General features: G+C 39.0%; 2 protein-coding genes across 5 annotated transcripts in view; both read right to left on the bottom strand.

Moving 5' to 3' along the window:
• stau2 (staufen double-stranded RNA binding protein 2) overlaps nt 1-2774 on the bottom strand; it is a 364833-nt gene extending 362059 nt beyond the window's left edge. For 2 of the 3 annotated variants that reach the window (XM_063065135.1, XM_063065117.1), the window contains exon 1: nt 2542-2773. The gene's annotated coding sequence lies outside the window, so the exon portion shown is untranslated. Of the gene's footprint in view, nt 1-967; nt 1108-2541 lie in introns of all 3 variants that reach the window. The other variant, XM_063065127.1, reaches the window with a different exon arrangement.
• Nucleotides 2775-12557: 9783 nt separating this feature from the next.
• The window catches only part of ube2wb (ubiquitin conjugating enzyme E2 Wb), an 80050-nt gene continuing 64773 nt past the window's right edge, over nt 12558-27834 (bottom strand). For both annotated transcript variants that reach the window (XM_063065164.1, XM_063065154.1), the window contains exons 5-6: nt 26660-26735; nt 12558-16966 (exon numbers count right to left, since the gene is read on the bottom strand). In XM_063065164.1, coding sequence (XP_062921234.1) covers nt 16953-16966; nt 26660-26735 — 90 coding nt within the window. In that variant the 3' untranslated portion in view covers nt 12558-16952. The remainder of the gene's footprint in view (nt 16967-26659; nt 26736-27834) is intronic.

Consider the following 27834-nt stretch of genomic DNA (forward strand, 5'->3'; position numbering starts at 1 on the left):
GAATTTCTCAAGTACTGCACTGGCCATTATGAAATCTTTGCGCTCGAATCCCCGGAGTGGAACTTGAACCCACAACTTTCAAATTCCAAACAAGTATAAAACTGTACCACAATAGGCGTTTTGAATTCAAACTCAACTTCATCATCAAGAAGTACAAAAGCAGCAGATGCACAGGAATGCCTCTATTTGCTGGTTTCAGTGTAAATCACACAGCATCCTGCTTTGGTGATATACAAAGTCATCACCATCATCATCATCTCTGGGTCTAAATTTGGGAACACCCCACTCAAATTAATTTGGGAATACTTAGAACTGGTTCAGCCTGCCTTGCTGCGCTGCTATTAAGAAAAAAAAACACACTAAAGTTAAATGTCTACTACACAATCTACTAGACAAACTCAGCAGGTCAAGCAGCTTCAGTGGGTTGAAAGAAATTGTATTGACATTGTGGTTTCAACCTGAAATATTGACAAATTTCTTCCCCCTCCCCCTCCCACAGATGCTGCTCGACCCACTGAGCTCTTCCAGTAGACCTTACTCCAGATTCCAGCATGTGCAGCCTCATATGCATTAGAGATGTAAACATTAGCTATTCTTATTAGCAACATTTCAACTTAAAGGTTTAACTTTTTCACCAGAACCAATGCACTTGGAAATGATGCAATGAGCTTCCTTTAAAGATTATTGGCATATTAACACCACACAAGTGTTTTACATCAACATAAACACAGCTTTCATTGGGCATTGCAGAGAACCGCACAGGAAAAGTCCCTTTGGCACATGATTCTGGCTGACCACAATGCCAAATTAAAGTAACTTCATTTGCCTGCACCTGGTCCTACCATCCCCTGCCTGTTCATGTGTCTGCCTAAATACCTCCTAAACAATACTACTGTATTTGCTCACACCAACTTCCCTGGAAAGGCATACCAGGTACTCAGTACCCTCGCTGTAAAAAAAAACTTGCCTCATAAGTTTGAAAGTTTCTTCCTCTCACTTTAAAGTTATGGCCTCCGGTATTTGATGTTTCCTCCCGTGAAAAAAAGAGCATGTACCCATCCGATGTCTCTCAAAATTTTATCAATTTCTATCAAGGCAGATTTCAACCTGCAATGTTTCAAAAGAAAGCAATTTTATGCAACCTCTCCTTATGAATCCCGACAACATCCCTGTGAAACTCTCCTGTACCCTTTTCAAAACCACCACAGTATTCCTGTAACACAGTAACAAGAACTGCATACAATGCTCCAAACACAGTTTCTGCACTTGCACCACAAGATCCCTAACAATACACCCAAGGGTGTTGCCATTTACTGCACACTTTCCTTTTACATTTGACTTCCCAAAGGGCAATTACCTCACACCTGCCTGGATTAACCTCCACAACTCTGTCATGGTTTGGAGGCTTGCGTGCCTCAACCACCCAGAAAGCTATTTTGGCTGGAGTCAGGGCTTTATTCTTTGGCTCTTGGCAGGGTCACCCAAGCCAAACAGGTCAAAGGGTAGAGGTCAGAGGATCAGGTGTTCATCTGGGAAAACAAAACTGTTACAGAAACAGTAAATGAAGAATCCTTCTGCATTTGCGTGGCCAAGGAGAGGCAGAGACAGAGGACCTTCATTGCTGCCCTGAATGCCAGCAGCATAACAGGCAGTAAGTGAACAGATCAAGTTCCATCTGCCATTACTGTACACACATTTCCAATCTATCTACATCCTGGCTCTCTATAACCTTTCTCACCATCCACAATTACACAAACTTCCGCGTCATCTACAAACTTACTAATCAGCACAACAGCACTTTCATTCAGAATCACAAATGACGGAAGTTCCCTGTGGAACACCATTGGTCACAGATCTTCAGTCAAAATGCCACCCCTCCACTAGAGCACTCCATATTCAATGGCCAAGCCAAGTGCATACATCTTGGACTTAATCTTCTGGATCAGACAACATCCTAATCATCTTCATTTCCTCAAAAGACATAATCAAGTTTGTAACACAGGTACAACACTCCCACTCTCACTATCGTCCATACTTTTCCAAATGTGAGTGAATGTTATATCCAAGAAGCTCCTCCAATAATTTCCACATTGCTAATGTAGGCTCGCCAATTTATAATTTCATACATTAATCCCTTTTGCAAAGAAACAGTCCTCTGGAAACTTGCCTGTGGCTAAAGACGACACAATGACATCTGTCAAACACCCACCAATTTCAATAACTTGGGATGGACTCCATCAAGCATTGCAGAAAAAGAAAAGTGGACAGTGCATGTAATGACATAATTACATTAATAAAGCAAAATAAAAAATCTCAGCATGACAGCATCATAAATACAGCATCCATAAGATGTCAGTCAACACCTCCTCTCCCATCTGCCCTCCTCTGTCCCTTCACCAGCCTCTCTCCCCTCCTTTGCTCGCCCCCTCACCCATCTTCTACCACCCCCCCCCAGCCGGCCTGTCTCTCCCCTGCACCCCCCGGCCCCTCTCCCTTGCGCTCCCATCTGCCCCCAGCCCCTCGCCGGCCCCTCTCCCCTACCTGAGGCCTGGAAGCGGCTCCAACATCGGCAAACACTAAAGAGAAATAACCCCACGGGGGGAGGAGGGAGCCAACCACTGCAACCACCCCCCCTCGTCCGCTTCACGGGCACCGCTCGCCTCCGCTACATTGACAACTCGAGGTCACTGCCACCCTGTCAGCCCCGGCCTGAGATCCCGCTTCCCACATCCTGTCCCCGGGACGTTCGCCACCCCACCCTCTCCACTCCGCAGCTGCAGCCCCCGAGCCCTCCCGGTGCCTCGAAATGGTCGATCCCAGCTGCTCGCCACGCCCCCCTTTCTGACCAATGACACGGGGGAGAGACTTCAGCCAATCGAAATCTCGGCTTGATCCCATCCAATGGGAGATTGGCCAATTGACAGATTCGTCTGAGACTGGCCAATCGAAAGCTCAGACTGCTCCTGGACTTTGGGGTGCTCAAACCGAAACTGGCCAATAGAAATCCCGTACTTAGTGCAGCAGTAACGCAACTTGTGGGCGGGGCATGATTGATGGCTCCGTTGTGCAGCGCACGCAGAGGAGCATCGCTGCGAACTGCATGCTCGATCGGCCGATCTACTGGTACATTGCCTCTTAAAGGACATCAATGCCAATCACTCAACTTTATTCCCCTCCCCATTGCTGCCTCCTGCTCTGACACTTACATTTTCATCATCAGCAGTTTTACTTTTGATTCCACTATTTTCTGCTTCAGAACCCTATGCATTCTCCTGCGGTACCCACCCTCGTCAAAGCGGGTCTTCATTCAATGAAAATCATTAGTCATTCTTAATAATGCTGCAAAACAGCCGCGACCACTGGAAAAAGCAAACATTCTGGGGCCATTATGAAAACTGGTTGTCGTGCTGCATGTTTACAGTCCAGAATTAGCTGTTTCTCTAGCCAAGCTTTTCCAGTACCGTTAAATCGGTGGCATCTTCCATCAGTTTGAAAAAAATCCTAGATATAAGCTGTTCACAAAACACGGGGGAGCTTAGTGACATAAAGGAATGCAGAATCTAAAATCCAGAGCTTAAAAATGCCAGAAGAACTCAGCAAGTAAAGCAACATTCCTGGCAAGTCTTGGTGCAATCTTGACTCCAAACATTGAACATCCTGTTCACTGCACAGATGTTGCTTGACCTGCTGAGTTCCTCCAGCAGTTTAACATTTGCGGGAAAAAGATTTAATTGGAGTACTTATGTAATGGAAATTTGTTGCCTAGGCTGGCAGTTGCTCTAGTAATTAGAACCATAAAACCATAGAAACTACAGCACAGAAACAGGCCTTTTGGCCCTTCTTGCCTGTGCCGAACCATTTTCTGCCTAGTCCCACTGACCTGCACACGGACCATATCCCCCCATACACCTCCCATCTATGTATCTGTCCAATTTATTCTTAAATGTTAAAAAAGAACCCGCATTTACCACCTCGTCTGGCAGCTCATTCCATACTCCCACCACTCTCTGTGTGAAGAAGCCCCCCCTAATGTTCCCTTTAAACTTTTCCCCCCTCACCCTTAACCCATGTCCTCTGGTTTTTTTCTCCCCTTGCCTCAGTGGAAAAAGCCTGCTTGCATTCACTCTATCTATACCCATCATAATTTTATATACCTCTATCAAATCTCCCCTCATTCTTCTACGCTCCAGGGAATAAAGTCCTAACCTATTCAACCTTTCTCTGTAACTGAGTTTCTCAAGTCCCGGCAACATCCTTGTAAACCTTCTCTGCACTCTTTCAACCTTATTTATATCCTTCCTGTAACTTGGTGACCAAAACTGAACACAATACTCCAGATTCGGCCTCACCAATGCCTTATACAACCTCATCATAACAATCCAGCTCTTATACTCAATACTTCGATTAATAAAGGCCAATGTACCAAAAGCTCTCTTTACGACCCTATCTACCTGTGATGACACTTTTAGGGAATTTTGTATCTGTATTCCCAGATCCCTCTGTTCCACTGCACTCCTCAGTGCCTTACCATTAACCCTGTATGTTCTACGTTGGTTTGTCCTTCCAACGTGCAATATCTCAGACTTGTCAGTATTAAACTCCATCTGCCATCTTTCAGCCCATTTTTCCAGATGGTCCAAGTCCCTCTGCAGGCTCTGAAAACCTTCCTCACTGTCTACTACACCTCCAATCTCTGTATCATCAGCAAACCTGCTGATCCAATTTACCACATTATCATCCAGATCATTGATATAGATGACAAATAACAATGGACCCAGCACTGATCCCTGTGGCACACCACTAATCACAGGCCTCCACTCAGAGAAGCAATTCTCTACCACTACTCTCTGGCTTCTTCCATCGAGCCAATGTCTAATCCAATTTACCACCTCTCCATGTATACCTAGCGACTGAATTTTCCTAACTAACCTCCCATGCGGGACCTTGTCAAAGGCCTTACTGAAGTCCATGTAGACAATATCCACTGCCTTCCCTTCATCCACTTTCCTGGTAACCTCCTCGAAAAACTCCAACAGATTGGTCAAATATGACCTACCACGCACAAAGCCATGTTGACTCTCCCTAATAAGCCCCTGTCTATCCAAATGCTTGTAGATTCTGTCTCTTAGTACTCCCTCCAATAACTTACCTACCACTGACGTTAAACTCACCGGCCTATAATTTCCCGGATTACTTTTCGATCCTTTTTTAAACAACGGAACAACATGAGCCACTCTCCAATCCTCTGGCACTTCACCCGTAGACAGCGACATTTTAAATATTTCTGCCAGGGCCCCCGCAATTTCAACACTAGTCTCCTTCAAGGTCCGAGGGAACACTCTGTCAGGTCCCGGGGATTTATCCACTTTAATTTTCCTCAAGACAGCAAGCACCTCCTCCTTTTCAATCTGTACAGTTTCCATGGTCTCACTACTTGATTCCCTCAATTCCATAGATTTCATGCCAGCATCCTTAGTAAATACAGATGCAAAAAACCTATTTAAGATCTCCCCCATTTCCTTTGGTTCCGCACAAAGCCGACCACACTGATCTTCAAGAGGACCAATTTTATCCCTTACAATCCTTTTGCTCTTAATATACTTGTAAAAGCTCTTTGGATTATCCTTCACTTTGACTGCCAAGGCAACCTCATGTCTTCTTTTAGCCCTCCTGATTTCTTTCTTAAGTATTTTCTTGCACTTCTTATACTCCTCAAGCACCTGATTTACCCCCTGTTTCCTATACATTTCATACAACTCCCTCTTCTTCTTTATCAGAGTTGCAATATCCCTTGAGAACCAAGGTTCCTTATTCCTATTCAATTTGCCTTTAATCCTGACAGGAGCATACAAACTCTGCACTCTCAAAATTTCCCCTTTGAAGGCTTCCCACCTACCAATCACATCTTTGCCAGAGAACAACCTGTTCCAATCCACGCTTTTTAGATCCTTTCTCATTTCGTCAAATTTGGCCTTCTTCCAGTTCAGAACCTCAACCCTAGGACCAGATCTATCCTTGTCCATGATCAAATTGAAACTCATGGTGTTATGATCACTGGAACCAAAGTGCTCCCCTACACAGACTTCTGTCACTTGCCCTAATTCGTTACCTAACAGGAGATCTAATATTGCATCCCCTCTAGTTGGTCCCTCTATATATTGATTTAGAAAACTTTCCTGAACACATTTTTTAATTTTTTTTTTATTTTGCCAAGCTTAGCTTTCTAAATACAACAGCTGCCACTTGTAAAGATCAAATAGTTGTAAATTAAACTTCCAACTAATATGCATTGTTTAGCTTCTAGTAGTCAATGAGAACTAGTCTTCAGTTTTTAATGTAAATAGAAAGCAGTAATCAGCTTGAAGCTGATAAAACACAACTTTGTAAACATCCTCTAAAGAAATCAACATGTTGGGTCACAGCACCTGCATTTTGCTAAAGAGGCATGCAGACAAGATGGAGACAATATTTGAGCACATCAATAATTGGTCTAGTAGTAACTTGGAAGGTTTATATACTCGGGGAAATGCTGGCGCACCTCAAGGGTGTGTGCTTAGCCCACTGCTCTACTCTCTGTATACACGACTGTGTTGCTAGGCATAGTTCAAATACCATCTACAAATTTGCTGACGACATAACCATTGTTGGTAGAATCTCAGGTGGTGATGAGAGGGTGTACAGGAGTGAGATATGCCAACTAGTGGAATGGTGCCGCAGCAACAACCTGGCACTCAACATCTATAAGACGAAAGAGCTGACTGTAGACTTCAGAAAGGGTAAGATGAAGGAACACAAACCAATCCTCATAGAGGGATCAGAAGTGGAGAGAGTGAGCAGTTTCAAGTTCCTGGGTGTCAAGATCTCTGAGGATCTCACCTGGTCCCAACATATTGATGTAGTCATAAAGAAAGCAAGACAGTGACTATACTTTATTGGGAGTTCGAAGAGATTAAGCATGTCAACAAATACACTTAAAAACTTCTATAGTTGTACAGTGGAGAGCATTCTGACAGGCTGCATCACTGTCTGTTATGGAGGGGCTATTGCACAGGACCGAAAGAAGCTGCAGAAGGTTGTAAATCTAGTCAGCTCCATCTTGGGCACTAACCTACAAAGTACCCAGGACATCTTTAGGGAGCAGTGTCTCAGAAAGGCAGTGTCCATTATTAAAGACCTCCAGCACCCAAGGCATGACCTATTCTCACTGTCACCATCAGGTAGGAGATACAGAAGCCTGAAGGCACACACTCAGCGACTCAGGAACAGCTTCTTCTCCTCTGCCATCTGATTCCTGAATGGCCATTGAAGCTTTGGACACTACCTCACTTTTTTTCAATATACAGTATTTCTGTTTTTGCACATTAAAAAAAAATTTTCAATATGCGTAATTGATTTACTTGTTTATTTATTATTGTTTTATTTATTATTTTTTTCTCTCTGCTAGATTATATATTGCATTGAAATGCTGCTGCTAAGATAACAAATTTCACGTCACATGCCACTGATAATAAACCTGATGCTAATTCTAATTAAAGAGCAGGACGGTTATGCTGTAACTGTACGGGGTACTGGTGAGGCTACACCTGGAGTACTGCGTGCAGTTCTGGTCTCTATTTTAAGGATATATTGGCTTTGGAGGCAGTGCAGAGGAGGTTCACCAGGTTGATTCCAGAGATGAGGGGGTTAGACTATGAGGAGAGATTGAACTGCTTGGGACTGTACTCGCTGGAATTCAGAAGAATGAGATGAGATCTTATAGAAATACATAAAATTGTGAAAGGGATAGATAAGATAGAGGCAGGAAAGTTGTTTCCACTGGTAGGTCAGTCTACAACTAGGGGACATAGCCTCAAGATTCAGGGGAGTAGATTTAGGATGGAGATGAGGAGGAACTGTTTTCCCCAGAGAGTGGTGAATCTGTGGAATTCTCTTCCCAATGAAGCAGTGGAGGCTACCTCAGTAAATATATTTTAGACAAGGTTGGACAGATTTTTGCATAGTATGGGAATTAAGGTTTATGGGGAAAAGTCAGGTAGATAGAGATGAGTCTATGGCCAGATCAACCATGATGTTATTGAACGGCAAAGCAGCTCAACGGGCCTGATGGCCTACTCCTGCTCCTATTTCTTATGTCCTTATGAAAGAAACATGGGGTGAACTAGAATCCATTCCTCAGACATTGAGGAGATGCCATTACCACCCCCCATCCTTCTCTATTCCCCATCCCCTTTTCCCTCTCTCACCGTATCTCCTTGCCCGCTCTGGTGCTCCTCCCCTTTTTCTTTTTTTCATGGCCTTCTGTCCTCTTCTATTACATTTCCCCTTCTCCAGCCTTGTATCTCTGTCACCAATCAAATTCCCAGCTCTTTACTTCACCCCTCCTCCTCCCAGTTTCACCGTTCACCCCGTGTTTCTTCCTCCCCTCCACCCACCTTCTAACTCTGACTTCTCATCTCTTTTCTCCAATCCCGATGAAGGGTCTCTGTCTGAGACATCGATTATACTCTTTTCCATAGGTGCTGCCTGGCCTGCTGAGTTCCTCCAGCATTTTGTGTGCGTTGCTTGGATTTCCAGCATCGGCAGATTTTCTCATGTTTGTGAAGGCAAATAATAATTAGAGTTGTAGATAAATTGTACAGACTATTTAAAACAAAGCTTAGTTCTGTTGTGTTGCATAGCTTGGTTCGGTGGTTATAAGTGCTTTGTACTAAACTGCAGCGGGAATGTGGATAGGATGTTTGAAGTTGAAGTGGGCTCTGCAATTATAGGGACAAATTGCATCAAGCAGGATGTCAAGATATGGTTGATGGCTTTGGTTTTCCCAATGTTAGCTGAAAAAAATCTGAGTTTTCCCCTCAATTAGATATTAATTAAGTAGCTCAATGTAACAAAGAAAATGCAAACATTAAGTAGTTGGAGGCTGACATATCCACATCAGTCAAAGAAGTATCTTTCTAGAATAAATATTAAGTCATACTTAGCGGATTTAACGCAATGTTTAAGGGCAGGAAATGCCATATGGGTGAATGCCATTGTTACTACAAGGGATATAATTTGACATTATATAAGACTATTTTAAATTTTTCCTTAATCTCCCTCCTCCCACACATTCCAAAATTCATCCAATCTTTGTTGCAACTTCTAATTTGAATGTTCAATTAGCCTCTGAATTCACTTTTGCAGTCGCAAATGAAACTCAAACAAAGTTGTCATAAGGATAGAGTAGAGTTGATGAAACGACAAGGATTTAGTTGGATTTTCAGATCACAACAGATGAGAAGTTTTTGGCACAGAGGCAGGAGGACCTCTGTGAGAAACTCTGGGTGGATGCTAGAGAATGAGAATGCAGAGAAGTACCGCAAGGCCTGCTGTTTGAGGGAGCAGCTGCAGAGAATACAAAGGAAAAGAATAAAACAAGCTGAATATTTGCTAATGGATTAGAAAAAATGATTTTTAGTTCTATCTGTATAGATTTTTCTTTCATTTGTTAAATATTAGAGGTCATAAGCCAGAAATAAATTTCCTAATGTACTTTTGTTGTAAAAGTCCAATTAACTTTCTGAAAAGAATTGGCCAATTGTGGGTTAGATAAAATCTTATATTTCCTGAAAGTTTTGTAATCGTGGTAATCTTCAACTTTCCCAGTTCCCAAATTACAAAACTTAAAACAAAACTTCCTCTCCCAGAGATGCTGCCTATCTGCTGAGCAACTTGGTTTTTATTTGCTTATTCAATATTTTTGTCAGGTCTTTGTTTTTTCTACATTAAGCTCTGCTGTTTCCTACCAAGTTATTGACCTTCTCCTAGAACCACTGTTTTGATGTTGCCTAGGTTCCAATTTCAGATATTTTATTAATGTCTCTATATGGATCATTATCGCATTTTCAGCTTTCTCAGAAAACAACTCAACTTTCTCCCATACAAACACAACTGATTAGGGGCATCAACATTTATGATTATCTTTTTTTGATTTGGACCTGTTTAAATGTAAACAAATTCTAACAATTAATTCACTATTGACCATTTCAATAAGATAGATTGGAAATAGAGTAATTGCTTTCCTCCACAGAAAACATCAATTAGTATACTGCAGATACATTTCTAACAGCTATTAAAAGCTAGAACAGGAGGATATATTTCTCTCAAAAGTACAGCTCTAAACAGGCACAAAGTTCTCATTGAATTTCAAACATCATTTAATGTTTACTGCTACTTAAAACAGTTACATTTAGAGCAGTTACTGAAAGAAAAGTGCTGAAAAACAAACCTACAATCTTGTTTGAAATACTGGTATACTGAGGTAAAACCCATCGAAAGTCAAGTAATGTAATATGAAGGCCGATATTTGTACTTATGAGTTACTGTATATACCAGAATCCCATATACCAGGTTGACAAGAGGGTAAAGGATAATGCTAAATTGGAAGTTAGGATATAGAAAGTGACAAGGGCTAAGGTACACCAGAGGTTTGGGAAGTTCAGAATCAGAATCAGGTTTATCATCACTGGCATGTGACGTGAAATTTGTTAACTAAGCAGCAGCAGTTGAATGCAATACATAATCTAGCAGAGTAACATCCCCTTTGGCAAGTATCACAGCTTGTAAATGCTTCCTCTAGCCAGCTAAGAGTCTTTCAATTCTTGTTTGGGGGGTTTTCTCCCATTCTTCCTTGCAAAAGGCTTCTAGTTCTGTGAGATTCTTGGGCCGCCTTGCATGCACTGCTCTTTTGAGGTCTACCCACAGATTTTCGATGTTTAGGTCGGAGGATTGTGAGGGCCATGGCAAAATCTTCAACCTGTGCCTCTTGAGGTAGTCCACTGTGGATTTTGAGGTGTGTTTAGGATCATTATCCTGTTGTAGAAGCCATCCTCTTTTCATCTTCAGCTTTTTTTTACCAACAGTGTGATGTTTGCTTCCAGAATTTGCTGGTATTTAATTGAATTCATTCTTCCCTCTACCAGTGAAATATTCCCCGTGCCACTGGCTGCAACACAAGCCCCCCAAAGCATGATTGATCCACCCCTGTGCTTAACAGTTGGAGAGGTGCTTTTTTCATGAAATTCTACACCCTTTTTTCTCCAAACATACTTTTGCTCATTGCGGCCAAAAAGTCCTATTTTAACTTCATCAGTCCACAGGACTTGTTTCCAAAATGCATCAGGCTTGTTTAGATATTCCTTTGCAAACTTCTGATGCTGAATTTTGTGGTGATGATGCAGGAAAGGTTTTCTTCTGCTGACTCTTCCATGAAGGTCATATTTGTTCAGGTGTCGCTGCACAGTAGAACAGTGTACCACCACTCCAGACTCTGCTAAATCTTCGTGAAAGTCTTTTGCAGTCAAACGGGGTTTTGATTTGCCTTTCTAGCAATCCTATGAGCAGTTTCTCGTAAAGTTTTCTTGGTCTTCCAGACCTCAACTTGACATCCACCGTTCCGGTTAACTGCCCTTTCTTAATTACATTACCAATTGAGGAAACGGCTACCTGAAAATGCTTTGCTATCTTCTTATAGCCTTCTCCTGCTTTGTGGGCATCATTTGTTTTAATTTTCAGAGTGTTAGGCAGCTGCTTAGAGGAGCCCAAGCTGCTGATTTTTGGGACAAGGTTTGAGGAGTCAGGGTATTTAAAAAACTTTGAAATTTACATCCCCTGGCCTTTCCTAATGATGATTGTGCACAAGCCATAGCCCTAACAAGCTAATTAAGGTCTGAGACCTCGGTAAAAGTTATCTGAGAACTCAAATCTCTTGGGGTGTCCAAACTTTTGCATGGTGCTCCTTTCTTTCTTTCCCCCATTCTAAAATTGTACAAAAAAAATACTAATCTTGCTTAAAATGTTGAAAAGAATGTTTCATCTTTAACTTTATGATGTTTGGAGATCAGTTAATCTTCTACTCACACTATTCACAGTAACAGAAATTTTGACCGGGGTGCCCAAATTTTTGCATACCACTGTAATTGATTGCATAAGTATTCACCCCCTTCAAGTCAGTGTTTAGTAGATGCACATTTGGCAGCAAATTTTCCCCATTCTTCTTTACAAAAATGCTCAAGCTCTGTCAGATTGCATGGGGGTCATGAGTGAACAGCTCTACCAAGAGATCAATTAGCTTGGGCTTATATTCCTTTGCATTCAGAAGAATGATGGGTGACTTTAATCAAACATATAAGGAACTAAGTCAACTTGACATAGTGGATGTTGGGATATCTTCACTAGCAGGATAGGTAGGCTAGATGCCAGAACCCAATTGAGTAGGTCTTCTTAAAAAGAGATATAGAAATTTCTTGTAGCAGAGGTTGATGAATCTCTGGAATTCTCTGCCCTGGCAGGCTGTGGAAGCTGAATCATTTGAAGTGTTTTAAAGTGGAGGTAGATGGTATTTTCTAAATCAAAGAATAAAGAGTATGGAGAAATATCTCAGGAGTTGACAATAGCATACATCATGGTAGGGCAGGTTTCAGGTGCCTGATGGCCTGTTCCTGCCCCCATTTATTTGCGTTCTTCTGTTTCTCAACAAACAGCACAAGAGTACAGATTAAGATTTTAATGTTAATTTTTATTATTTTTAAAACAGCTAAATTGAATGTCATTGTCCTTGCATAAGAAATAAATGTTTTTCTTAAATGGAGAACAATTTCTATAAGATTATGAATCTGCCCTGATAGATTAGTGGTGAAAGTAACCAGTCAAAAAATACATCAGGATGATCAGACATTAGAGGATACATACACAAAAGTAGTTCCCAAGACAGTGCGTCACATTTCTTATTTCCACTGAGTAAAAACAGCAAAGTTCACATTTATAGAAATGACAAGATAAAACAAAATGTAAATCAGGAAAATATGCAAGAACCAGAGAATGCACTATTATCAGAGTAGATGTTTCTTCTTTTTTACTTCTCTCTGAAATATGCAATTTATGTTTTTAAGAACAATCTTATGAAAGCCAATCCTAATCTTATCCAAGATTCACTTTATCCCCAGCAATGTGGCTCTATGGCTTCACAGATTCACTAGTTATTTATCATCATCTGCACTAGCCACCACTATATACCTCAAACCAATCCATCACACCTGCTCCCAGTTTCCAAAAGCCCAAGCACAATCTTATTCCAGCAATAGGAATTGAGTGACTTATCACAGAAATGGAATAGAATTTATTCATATCCTGTCAGTTCTCCTCAGTTCCAAAACAGGCATGGCATTGCCCAGTCCACTTCAGAGATATAAAAACAATCTGAAATGCAATTTTACCTACGCTTTGCAGGGAATTCAAACATTTTGGGAGTTGTATATTATTTGCTTCAGCAACTATTTGCACACAAAACAGCTGTGCCTTCATAAAAAGATTCATGCAGAACAATGAGAAAAGAGGCTTTTACGATTTTATGTAAATATCTCACCAACAAAATGTTTTGGTTTAAGAGTAAATTATTAATGCTTATTTTGCAATAAGGAATATTAAACTTTATGCAAATTATCTGCAAATTTTTGCTCTTCATGCCCATGGCTCATCCTGAAAAAGATGAACAACCTTCTGCTTGAAGATAGTTTGAGTTTATCTGGTGGGTAATTCATACTGAAACATCAAAACTGATCCTAGTCTGGACTTCTGGGGATTGTTAATGAAGAGATCAGTGATCATACACAGGAGTAATAGCTGGCTTTCACTATTCCCCTAAGTGAGAGATGTTGTCAGGTCCTACTGCCAACCCCCACCAACACTCTCAGTTTGCACAACCTATCTAGCATCTTTCTAATACGTTTTGCAGATATACTCTAGGTCATCACTTTGCAGCTAAGGACTTTGTTAATCAGCAGACATGTAGATGATTGAATTAATTTCATATACAGAATTCAATGTATACATCATACACTCAAGCACACACAAAATTCTTCAGAATAAAGACGTGAAAGTGCAAATAAATTTACAAAAGAAATAAGATAAATAACTGAAAACAAAAGGAAAAGTCACAAGTAGCAAGGATGTGAGTTAGGAAGCACCTAATCATTTCTATGGCATTTACATTTTAATAATTTCACACTTTCTACTACTTTGTATTCAGACAAAAAAAAAACAAAATATTATCACAAATACTGTGGATTAAAACTAAGTCAACAAGAATTTGCATAGCAAGTTTCAAGGGTCACGTGTCAATTCTGCATGAAATCAGATTTTCACAAATTTTTCAGAGGTGACAAATATTGATTATGTAAATTGTAATCCCGCACCGTCAGTGCACTGTTCAGAACTTCTTGAACAAATTGTCCACAGACCCACTTTAAATCTCAGTATGCAATTTCTTAATAGCTACCTTACTCAGCAGAAATCAGTCCTTTTTAAGTAGGTGAGGAAGAACAGACTGGAATAAATAGAGGACCTCTGAAGAACTGCAAGGTTGTTATAAAATGATGAATTTTCTACATTTACTCACAACATTCCAAAATTCTCATATTGTGGTAATTGCATTCAGAAGTGAAAATGATCCTAAGCAGAATACTGTACTGTTATTCGTTAATAAATGTTATTTAAGTGCCTTATAAAACTAGAATTTTTTTCCTTTGCCAATTCATTGCTATGTATTTTCCCCACAGTACATCACTCAGAAAATATAGAAGTAATTAAACAGTGTATAACATTGACTCACAACAGTGCCGAATAGACACTGAAAACCTTAACATTACTTCCATCTCCAATGATATTAATAAGTGGTAAATGCAGCATTTTGTTAAAACTTTTGCAAGTACAAGACTGTACAAATATATAGGCTACATTCAGGTCACAGCATCAGTTAGCCTGTGTTCTTTTAAAAATAATAAGTTAAATCTGGTTAAAACGTAATATTATTCCTAAAGGGCTTTCATCTCAAAATATACACACAAAGTGTTTGGCCAATTTTTTGAAATCATAACATTTTTTAAGTGACATTTTCTGATTTTAACCTCTACCAGAACATTGCAGGCTGCACAACTTTCATATAGAGATGGGTAAAAAGGTTCGAAAGATAAGCTGCACCTTCATACAAAATTCTCACCACTTCTATGAATAAGGGTCTCACAGTAGTCATTTGCTAAGATGCTGAAATCGCTGAAATTTGAATCCCAGTTTTACAAGCCTATATGTATGATGAAGACAACCCAATTAAAGAAAATTCACAAAAAAAGTAAAGAATTTAAGCTTAAGTGTTAATCATTTAGATTTACGATTATGTTATGACCAATGGCAATCAGTACATAGGCACTTGCGAATGAAGTACAACAGTAAAATCAGGAGTCAGATGTTTATAAAAACTGCTCAAATTATCACTGAGCTGAAAAATGCCGCTGGCTATGCACTGATAAACCACTTGAATGTTGCAAATAAAAGTAGCTTGTGAATAGCTTAATCCAACAACAGGAAAATTAATTTAAAACTCTAATTAATGAAACAGATTATAAAAGTTACAGTTGCTTTCCCTCAAAACAACTTAACAGTGTTCACATATTTTCGAAGGGGATATTACACAACTACATAACTGATATGCTGCACCATTAAAAATAACTTTTGATAGACTTCTTGGTCTGATTTATGGAGGATACTGTGGAAGAGATAAGCTTCCTTACTTCTTTTTATATTAAAAATCTATAAAATGTGTTTACAGGAGCTAACAAAATCAACTTGTGAATGCTTCTAAGGTGATTCAGTACACAAAGGGTTACATATCTTAGACATATCAGCACTGCTTTGGAAAAAGGTCACTGTCATCTCTGATCTACCTTATTATCTTTGGAGGTTAAGGTTGCACCCTGAAATAGTTTTCCACAGTTCTGAGCCCTAATTTTGCTTCTACTAATAATGCCATAGTGGCATTTATTTTACAAGTTCCATTTTTTTTTACAATTACCTTCAAATTCCAACCTACAGTATTTAATTCCATTAATAAATAATGGTATAACAAAGATTTGCTCTGTTTTCCATTATCAAGTGAAGCTAACAAACCAAAAACATACAATTAAAACAGTGTTATGTAATAAAAAAAACAATTTGTGAAAACATTAATTGTATCCTTCAAGATGAATTGTACTTTTTATATTGTAAAGGACTAAAGACAAGTTGTCATCCACAAGTGAAATGAAAATAATTTACAAGACAATATTACAACAAAACAGCGTTTCATTCAAAATATATTTCATATTAGAAGCTTCAAGTATGATAACAAAAACGTGACAATGAAGAAAAAATAAAATGAAGCAATGCATAATGGATGTGTTCCAGTTTAAACTGTCCATTATGAAAAGAATAGGAGCAAAAGGGCCCACACTGAAGACTAGTCAATGACCCTGAAAAATACCAACAAAGAATACATTGCTCAAAAGGCAATTTGGCTCAACTCAAGAACAATAAATTAAATATAGTTTGTAAGTGAGACAAATGATACTCAAAAATTTTCCTGCTCTGGAATGCTTCATTATATATGAAATTTGTTGTAGCTAAACATGCCACAAGATTTTACATACCCTGCCATTTGACCATAATACAGTAAATTTAGTACATTAATAAAATTGCAAATGTCAATTAAAAATGGATCCCAAAACTTTTATTGCACAGATTTCTTTCTGTTTTAAATCCAACATGCATCAGTATCTACTTATTGCACAATATAGGAGGGCTTTAAACCTTCTCACAAGGTATCTCCTCACACAAAAAAAAACTAAACAAATGGTTTATTATTAGAATTATAACATTTCTTCCTAAGTGCTGCATTAATACTGTTAATAAACCAAATGGGGTCAGATGCAGGGACTTAACCAGCTATCAGCATGTGCCCAGATGAACACCAGTAAAAATGCAGTGAAGGAAGTAGTCTTCAGTGCCTGCCGGCAGGTTTCTGTTTAAGTTCGAAGATTGACTGATCAAAGTGCTTTTGGACTCAGCAGTACTTTTCTTTCTACAAATATTAAGATTCTGAAGCATCAACATGTATCGTCTGCAAAACAAAACAGATCAAGTTAAGAATACTAAGCTAAACAATGGGGATGTGCAATACAGAGAATGGGAAAGCCTAGAAAAATATTATTAACTGACAGTTAGCTAATAGGTCAATGTCCAACTCAAAAAGCTACATTAAAAATGTGCCAACACGAGGAAATCTGCAGGAGGACGAAGTCTAGTCCTGACGAAGGGTCTCGGCCCGAAACGTCGACTGTACCTCTTCCTGGAGATGCTGCCTGGCTCGCTGCGTTCACCAGCAACTTTGATGTGTGTTGCTTAAAAATGTGCCACCTTCATTGTGATATGGTGAATCTCATTCAAAATTCACATCACTGAATTCTAATGTATAAATACAGGCAACTCCTGCATTACAGCCATTTGGAGTACAGAAATTCTCCCTTATGGAAGTCACAAATCACTACCCAAACTTTTGAGATACAGAATAAATTCACTTACAGAAGTTATGGGAAATAAATAAGTACAAAATGCATAAGAAACAACAAATTTTAGCAAATTTTATTTTTAATTACTCAATGTGGGGTAATAAGTTATAAATATAACATCACAATATCAGTTGGGTTGGCAGTCACTGCCAAATCCCTCTTTTGCAATAACCACTCAGATGTCACGTTGCTGTGCTCTTCATCTGCGAGGCACTTCCCCTGACGCGCTGCATTTGGGGAGCTGCAGTAGCCATGGCAAGATCCTTAAAGTAATTCCTCACAGTTTCCACTTCCACAAGGTTGCCATGTTCTTTTTTTTTGTAATTTATTTTTTATTGAAGTTCATCAGCAAACATTTCCATAAGATGTATTTCCAATACTGTACATATATATCATAGTCTATTTGCCACAGATTTCCACACAATATTTATCTGAGGTATACACTTATAGAAAAGAGAGGAAAGAAAGAACAAGCAGAAGGAGAAAACTACGTACAAGTAGGGAGTGATTTGTTTTACAACATATTCATTGATTTGAGATAATAAAATCAGGCCTATGAGGTGTTATGTAGTTGAACCATTTTTCTCAGTATGAATCAAATTGTTCCAACTTATGATTAACAGATGCTGTTATCCTTTCCATCTTATAAATGTCCATTGTAATTTCCATCCATGTATACAAAGTTGGGCTCTTCTGTGATAACCATTTCCTGGTAAGAGTCTTTTTACCAGCCAACAGCAGTATATTCATTAAATATTTATCTCTTTTCAACCATTCTTGAGGTACTAACCCAAAATATATGGTCTTACTTTCTAAGGGTATTTCACATTTAAAAAGCTCTTATAGGGCACTGTGCATCCCATGGAGCATTCCCAGAAAATATGATAATAGTTTGCATTTTGATTTCCACAATTTCTCCAGCAAACAAGGAGGTTACTATCATAATGGGATTTCTGAGAGGGTGTCATAAAATGTATCAAGTTTTTCCATCCAAACTCCCTCCATTTCTGTGAACTGGTACACTTTCATTGATACCTCCATATTATAGTCCATTCTCCCTCAGATATAATTATCCCTCCTTCCTTCTCCCATTTTGTTTTAATGTATGAAGTCGAATGTGTTTTAAGATTTGACAAACCCTTATACACGTTTGAAATTATTCTACTACCATTATCTGAATTATATGCTTTTCTAAATAGCTCTATCAAACATGTACATTTTTAACCCTCCTATCAACATACTGTGGCATCTGTAAACACAGATAAAAGACTTGTTTTTCTAATGTGTTTCTCTTTAAGCATTTCAAAACTGAACAGTGTTCCTTCTTTCATTATATTGCAAAGAACTGTTATTCCTCTAGCTGTCCAGTCCTTAAATCTAGCATCCAGTTTATTCGGCGTAAAATCCGAGTCATATGCACACCATTTAAGAATTGCAATATCTCCCTCTAGTTTGTATTTTTTTATAGTAGTTTTCCATATTTTAAGGGCCCATTTCACCCATGGGTTATCAATAGTATTTATGTATCTTTGTAGGTTATCAGCCAAAATTGCCTGTATGGGGATGGAAAGTATCCTCTCTTCAATGTTTTTCCATTGAGCATCACATGATGGGTTGCACCAGCACATCACAGCTCTCAACTGTGCTGCAAAATAATAATCTCCAAGAGAAGGTAGGCCCCATCCCCCCTTTTCCTTGGCTAATTGCAAAGTTTCGAGACGAACTCTAGGCCTTCTACCTTGCCATATATATCTTGATAACATTTTGTTCCATTCATTGAATTGATTTAGTCAATCTCTATTGGTAGGGTCTGAAAGAGATAATAGTCTGGGCAATATATTCATTTTAATGGATTCAGTCCCTGAACTGAGACTAAAAAAAGGAATTAGGTTCCATCTTATTATATCTTCCTTAATTTTTTTAATATATAGGTAGATAATTGCATTCTGATAATTTTGTCAAACCTTTTGGCATAATGGTGCCCAAATATTTGAAAGACTCTGTTTGCCATGCCCAGGGATATTTACTTTCAATTTCTCTTGGTGGGCTATAGTTATAAGAAAGTAATTGGGTTTTATCTATGTTGATCTTGTATCCTGAAAATTGACCATATTGTTCAAAGGATTGCATCAATTTAGGTAAAGGCCTGATTGCCCTAGATAGATCAAAATGTCATCTGCGTAACAGGCCAATTTATGCTCTGTCCCTTTAATAGTAATTTCCCTGATATCTTTATTTTGTCTGATGTATTGAGCTAATGGTTCCAGATATAATGCAAACAGTAGCGGTGACCATGCACAACCCTGTCTCTTGCACAACTATTTGATAAATATCCATTGATTTTAATCCGAGCAGTAGGGTTGTCATATAGTGCCTGTACAGTTTTAATAATTGTGTCATGTAAACCAAATCTATGTAAAACTCCGTAAAGAAAATTCCAATTAACTGAATCAAATGCCTTTTCAGCATCCACCCTTACAACTACTGCTTCGATCTTATTTTTTTGTATATGATCCATAATGTGAAGTGTCCTTCATATATTGTCTTGTGTTTAGCGTTGTTGTATAAAATCTGTCTGATCCTTATGTATCAGTATGGGTAGAAACGTTTCTAATCGTTTGGCCATGATGGAGGTAAATAAACTATGATCCACATTAAGAAAAGATATTGGTCTAAATAACCCACATTCCATTTTATCCTTGCCTCCTTTTGGTATAGCTGAGATTATCGCTTCCTTCCAGCTGGGTGGCATTTGTGCCTCTTTTACAGCCCAGTTCAGTGTGGGGAGTAAGACAGGAATTAACTAATTTTTAAATTCTTTTTACCACTCTGCCGTATACCCATCTGAACCTGGTGACTTGCTTAATTTAAGCCTACTAATTACAGCTTTTAGTTCAACTTCAGTTATGTCAGCAGTCATTGTTCTATTTTGTTCTTTGCGTAAAGTGGGTAACTCCAGAGAATCCAGTAAAGTGTCAATTTGGGTTATGCTTCCCCCTGGAACTTTGGAATACAGAGTTTTGTAAAACACTTCAAAAGCTTCTTGAATTTCACTTAGCAATTTTTTTCCCCCCTGATTCCTGGGATGGCAGGACTTTCATATGATGAAAGACTGGATCGACTGGGCTTATACTCATTGGAATTTAGAAGATTGAGGGGGGATCTTATTGAAACATATAAAATCCTAAAGGGATTGGACAGGCTAGATGCAGGAAGATTGTTCCCGATGTTGGGGAAGTCCAGAACGAGGGGTCACAGTTTGAGGATAAAGGGGAAGCCTTTTAGGACCGAGATTTGGAAAAACTTCTTCACACAGACAGTGGTGAATCTGTCTGCCACAGGAAACAGTTGAGGCCAGTTCATTGGCTATATTTAAGAGGGAGTTAGATATGGCCCTTGTGGCTAAAGGGATCAGGGGGTATGGGGGGGGGGAAGGCTGGTACAGGGTTCTGAGTTGGATGATCAGCCATGATCATACTGAATGGCGGTGCAGGCTCGAAGGGCCAAATGGCCTACTCCTGCACCTATTTTCTATGTTTCTATGTTTTTATCATTTTTGTTCTTGGATCCCTAATTCTATGAATTGTATTTTTTGCCATCTTTTTCTGCAGTTTCCACGCCAGTATTTTCATAGACTTAGATCCACTTTTATAATGTCTCTATTTCAGAAACATTAAAGTTTTCCTGATTTCTTGCATAGCCAAACTATTAATTTCATTCCTAATTTTTAAAATTTCCTCTAATGTATGCTGTGCCAAATTCAATTTCTTTTTTTTCTAGTTCCTTCAGCCTATTTTGTAATTCCTCTAATGTTTTATTCCTTATATTTTTCTTATATTAAGATATCGCTATAATTTTCCCTCTGAAGACAGCCTTCAGAGTATCCCATAGAATGGGAGGTGAAACCTCTCCATTATCACTGCATTCTAAGTAAAGACCAATTTCTTTTTGAATTTGTTCCTTAAAGTAGGGATCCTTGAGGGGCATCCGTTAGTCTCATGAGACCATGGATTTGCGCCTTGGAAGGTTTCCATGGCGCAGGCCTGGGCAAGGTTGTATGGAAGAGCAGCAGTTGCCCATGCTACAAGTCTCCCCTCTCCACACCACCGATGTTGTCCAAGCGAAGGGCATAAGGACCCATACAGCTTGGCACCAGTGTTGTCGCAGAGCAATGTGTGGTTAAGTGCCTTGATCAAGGACACAATATGCTGCCTCAGCCAAGGCTTGAACTAGCAACCTTCAAATCACTAGACAAACGCCTTAACCACTTACTTGAATTTAGTTTCCAAATAGTATTCTTTGGTTGTAGGTCAAAATCAACAGATAAATGTATAGGTGCATGGTCACTTACATCTATTGTCCCAACTCCACAGGTGTTTATTTTGTCTTTGTCTTTTCCAAATGTTATGAAATAGTCTATTCCTGTATATACATAATGAGTGTAATCCCTTCTGTCGGGGAAAAGGTCCCTCCATATATCAATTAAACCAACATCCTCAAAAAGTGTATTAACTCTTATGTGAGGATTTTGTTTCATAGGTTTTTCTATTGGAAAAGTCTAACTTTGGCTGTAATTGTAAATTTAAGTCTCCCCCACATATCAGGAGACCTTCTGTTTCCGTTACCATAATATTAGTAATTTTCTGAAAGAAACTAATATCACTTCCTGGGGGTGCGTATATATTCAATAGAGTAACTGAATTTCCATCTATATTTCCCCTTACCAGAATATATCTGCCCTCCTTATCTCCCATTTCAAATACTTTTTCAAAATTTAGCTTGCTTGAGATAAGAATAGCAACTCCTCTCCCATGTCCTGATTTATATGAGGAGAAAAACAAATTAGTGAAGCCCATTCTCTTTAGTTTTCCATGCTTATTATCACTTAAGTGAGTTTCCTGTAAATATACTACATGGGCTTGTTCTTTTTTCATTTTGGATAGAATTTTTCTGCGTTTGATTGGATTTAACAGCCCATTGACATTAAAAGAAATGAATTTTACTTTGTCCTTAGCCATGTGTATTTATCTGTCAATATATCATTGAAGTTAGCAGAATAAAACTTAATCAATCTACTCCCTGAACAAATAAGAACCAAGAAACGCGAATAAAGGAAAAGGTAACAAAGGTGTGATTCCAAGGGTGAGGTCTCTAGTAGTTGACCCTGGGTTGAGCTGGAGGAAATGTCTAGTTGTGGGAGATAGCCTCTCCTACCTGTGAGTTGAGGGCCCCCACTGCAGTACCCATCAAAGTAAGTGAAAAAATCTATGTCCATTACACAGAAAAGATTTCTTTGTGTATTCCTCCCATGTATATATTCTCATTTAGATGGGGAAAAAGGAGTGAATGAATGAATAAAAAATAAAATAATTGAGTAATATAAAATTCACATTGTAATATTTATTTCTTGAGATAAGTACAGCACTGTCTATATTTACTTCTGTTTAGCTTATCCACACTTTTGAAATTAGTCAGACCTTATGGCTCTTCTGGAGGGGTTGAGGGCTGTCTTCTGAAAACTCACAGTCTCTTCCTGATATTCTTCTCTCGCCCTCCTCCCATCCTGTTTTCTCAATTCTCTCACTATTTCCCAAGCAGATCGGAATAACTGCACAGCCAGGCTTTCCCTCGGTTTGATCATGCTGACAGGCAACCCTCTGTCCTTCATGTCTGCAGTCGCCTCTTCCACTGTCTGATACAGCTGCGTCCTGTCTTCATAAAACACTCGCAGTTTAGCAGGGTACGGAGTCTGGAAGCTAATCTTTCTTTGCTTTAATACTCACTTTGCTTCAGAATATTTCTTCCGTTTCTGCAGGACTGCTGGGGGGGGGGGGGTAATCTTGATCAAAATATATTAATTTCCCGTTCAAAAACACCTTCTTCTTTCCCCAGGCCTTGCGCAGAATCTCTGCTTTGGTTTTGTACTGAAGGAATCTAATTACTATTGACTGTGGCTCATCTTCCCTGTCTCCAGAAGGCCTCGGGACAAGCGCGCAGTGTGCTCTCTCAATGTCAAGTTCCATAGTTGAGGGAATCTCCAGCGTATCCCGCAGTAACTTTTCTACAAACTCCACCATAGACAACCCCTCCACTCCTTCCGGAACATTATATATCCTGATATTCTTCCGTGGTGACCTTCCTTCTTGGTCAAGTAGTTTATTTTCTTATCGATTTAACACTTAGCATCCGTTCCACGTTTTGAACGCGATCTTCCACCTTTTCAATTCATGTCTCTGCCACCGCTATTTTTTGATCAACGTTGGTGAGCTCTGACTAGATATCAGTTAGTTGCAGTTTTATGTCTTTTTGGGATTCCCGTATCTCTTTCAGAATTTTTAGTAAATTTGCCGCTTCGTCTGAACAAGGCTCAGCGTTAACCTCGCTACCATGCGCTCATGTAGGAGAGCCGCTCATTGCACCCCCTCATTCACAGGCTCCGCAATGATGCTTTTATTATCTCCATTCCTTTTCCCCATTCTTGCCCCCCTTACTAGTTCAGATATTTTCGAGACATCTTGTATTTGGCGGATTAACGGGGCAAAATAAGCGTTTTTCCAGAGGAGCTATTATTTTAGGCTGCCATTCTGGACGATGATGTCACCGGAACCAGGTTGCCGTGTTCTAACCCATTACTGCCCCCACTAAAACCCTTCTAAATGATCTGTCTCATGAGCCTATCCTCGAATCCCTTTCTGAGATATCCCCACCTCCTAAACCATTTCCTAACCTACAATTTTGCAGATCCTTTTTTAAAAATCAAATTTCTCTTGTATATCTTCATATTTGCATTCTCTGTGATTCCATTCTATCTTTAAATTCTCCTTTTCAACAACAGTTCTAACTCCAATCTGTGCACAAGCCTTTTTCAGATTCTCAAACGAGTTACTCTTCATTCATTCTGATTTCACTAGCTTTTTGCGTCCTCTGAATTTCCTCTAAACATTATACATAATTTTCTATTTGTATTTTGGTCACGCCCCCACCTTTAAAGTAAAATTTATTATCAGGGTACAAACATGTCACCATATACAACTGAGATACTTTTTCTGCAGGTATAGTTAGCAAATTTACAGAACAGTAACTAAGCTGCAAACATCAGGAACTGTTAACTATAAACAAACTGCAAATGCAGATATAAATAAAGAGCAATAAAAAAAGCATGAAATAACAAGATAACAAAGTCCTTAAATGAGTGTAGCTATCTCCTTTTGTTCAAGAGACTGATGGTTGAGGGGTAGTAACTGATCTTGAACCTGGTGGTCAGAGTCCTGAATGAAACCTTTTAACCAACAGCAAGGATCTATGGAATTTCTTGGTCACAAAGGTGAAGAGTACTCTCCAGCTGCTTCTGCTGCTTTAATTTCTTTTCACTGCTTGTAGGAACAAGTCTTCCCACCGGGTTATTTTCTACATTCCCTGCTTTCTGCAATATTCCTCCTAATTTTATCTAGGATTTAAGTCGCTCATTTTATCCATTAATACTGCCATACAAAAAGAAACCCTCTGCCTGTGCAAGTTCTCTTTCCTCTTCAAGGTCCCTATCAAAGTACACAATCATCTTTCCTAAAGTACTGTTACAGTCTTTTCAAAACAGGATTCCGTCCTGCCACAACACTGAAATAGCCCGAAGCAGTGTGCAAATTAATCTATGGTATTACTAAAATGCATTTCAACCTACGTGTATATCACAACCAAAAGCTTCTCCAATTGAAGAGTCTTGAAAACTTGACCTGATCTGCAATACTCTGGAGAATATGCATTTTAATTTCAAAACCAGATGTTCTGGCACATAATACCATCTTATTCTAGATGCCACAGCAAATAAACTTGTCTACATTTGTCCACTCAAATCCTTTTATAACTTTAAACATCTGAACAAAATTAGTCCTTAACCTAACCTAAAGAGGATATGAGCCATCATTGTACAGGTTTATTATTAAACACTGCTATCTGGTGAAAAGACCCTTCCATGGCCAATATACAGTATATTCAATATGCTTCAAATACTAAAATTGATCAAGTTGTTTTAGAATAATAAATTAAAGTTTACTAGCTCAATGAAACATTTTTTGATTCAAATGGTCTTAGGTATAGAAGTTAGCTTGTTAACATCAGTTGTGTTACCAGAACTAACAGATGTAAAGACACTAACTCTGTGAATATTGACTTTCACAATTTCAGCTGCTTTTAAATGGTACTCAGTGCATCACAAAAATGTGTTGTCTACACTGATATCCCATGTAGTACTAACTGCTGATCATCGACTTATTCTTGCAATCTTGTTCTGAAGTGCAAATGTTCAGCAGTGACTTACATATATTGCCTCCCCCTAGCCCTGCTAGGTTAACGAAAGATATCCAATTGGGCTCTGTGCTGCAGCACTAGAAAACTGGCATGAACACCTGCTCTCTTTAGCACTCCCACAGCAGTGTATTAATGATGTTGTCACCATGTGGTTCAGTATAAACCATTAAGGTAATGTGCAGTAGTAGCTGCTGTGAAGACTGATGTTGGGTAGCCGAGAGCAAGCAGTGTAGATACTCAGCACTTTGATATGGGGCTTAATGATGCAATGTGACTGGCAAGGGAATGCAGACTACTGCTAGAGACCAGCAGTGCCTGGTCCACATAATGCTTCCCCCACCTCGCTGTTCCCTTTTTATTTTGGTTCTTCAATTCTCACCAGCATGGAGATTTCTAAATGGTAGCCTTCATAATTATTGCTGGTTGTCAAGTTCAATATCAAAGAGGGAAAGTGTTGTGTCACCATACAAGGAGAGGGAGAGGCAACAGGAGGCGATAAGAGCCAGCAGATCCATGATCTCTTTCAACAGCTGGAACTCTTACAGCCAGACCCCAGCAATGACTGCATTCACAGTTCTAGACAGTATACAGCCCTGAGTCCCACATCTCAGCTCAGAGAGGCTGCACTCCTCACTTAAGTAAAACCATGGCTGGCCTTCACAGGCAAGCCTTGTAAAAGATCTAGGTGGCCACATTGAACTACATGACAATTACATCAGTTTAACTGCTTCGAAAGGGAGAGAACAGTGCTCTCAAACAATTTTCTGGCACAAGTCAGAAAGGCATCTCTATATTTAAGCTAATATTATGTTGTTGTTCCAGAAAATGAATTCTGAAAGTTTAACAAGGTAACAATGTAGAACAATATGATTTGACATTTTTAAACTTTCACCAATTTTCTAAACTAAACACTGCACAATGGTATGCAGATCTACACCTACCGTGATACCACCACTTTGTTTTCTTTGGATTTTTATTACACGTCCTTACATAAAATGAATTATCTGGAGGCCGCCTCTGAAATAAAGCAGATAAATTGAAATAATTAACAATAATGCTCACAAATAGTCCATTTTGCACATCAGAACAATGAACTATAATACTGGAAAACCTTGTCCAATATGTACCATTATGACTGCAGACCAATTTTCCACCTTGGATGTGCCATTGTATCCAGTAGTTCAAAGCTCATTGTAAATTTATTATCAAAATCTGTATGTCACCATATAAAATTAAACTAATTTTCTTGTGGGCATTCACAGTAGATACAAAGAAACAACATAATCAATGAAAAACTACAAACAACGAATGTGAAAAGGACAAACTGTGCAAATACAACAATAATAAATAATATTGAAACTACGTTCTTCCTCCAGAGTGAGGAATGAACAATGCAATCCTTGTGGTTTTTATTCATCAGCAATATACCTCAATTTAAACTGCCTCAGTAAACCCAACCACTATAAGATCCATCCATTCTAGCAGCACTCAATTATTTTAATTGTTTTTGAGTAAACATACTAATGTTTAAATAGTAATATTTTCATTAAAGGAGTATCAATATTTGAATAAGATTTTGATGATAAACTTATATATAAAAAGTTAAAGCTCATGATCCATATCTGTTTATATTACAGTATTGAGTAATGGAAACTCCCTATTCAATCAGAGTTCTGACTCATTAAGTTCACTCTTTTTGGAGGATGCAATTACTTTTGTATATACTGGCTGAAATTTACTTTTATTATTAGTCAGCAAAAAGTAAAAGGAATCACATCCAAGTGCTGGGCACAGTATCTCAGAATTTAGTACAGGAAGTACGACGAATGTCATTTACATGAGCTTCTAGGGGGAATGATGTTTGAAATGTTTAGTTCCAGCAACCAGGGAAAGTAGAAGAGGACCAAGTATGATTTCTGGAAAACCATCTCAGATGCGAAGTGGCAATTCTGGACCAAACTTGAATCATTGAGGACACATGACAGCTGTGGTAGGGCTCAAATGCTATCACCTCCAACAAAGTGAAACCAAGTGACGTGTGACAACAAAGTATAGCTCCCAGACCTGCTCAGTGCCTTTTATGCTTACTTTGACCTCAAAACACAGAAGCACCTTC

Source organism: Mobula hypostoma, chromosome 1 (assembly GCF_963921235.1).
Source record: "Mobula hypostoma chromosome 1, sMobHyp1.1, whole genome shotgun sequence".
NCBI classification, from domain to species: Eukaryota; Metazoa; Chordata; class Chondrichthyes; order Myliobatiformes; family Myliobatidae; genus Mobula; species Mobula hypostoma.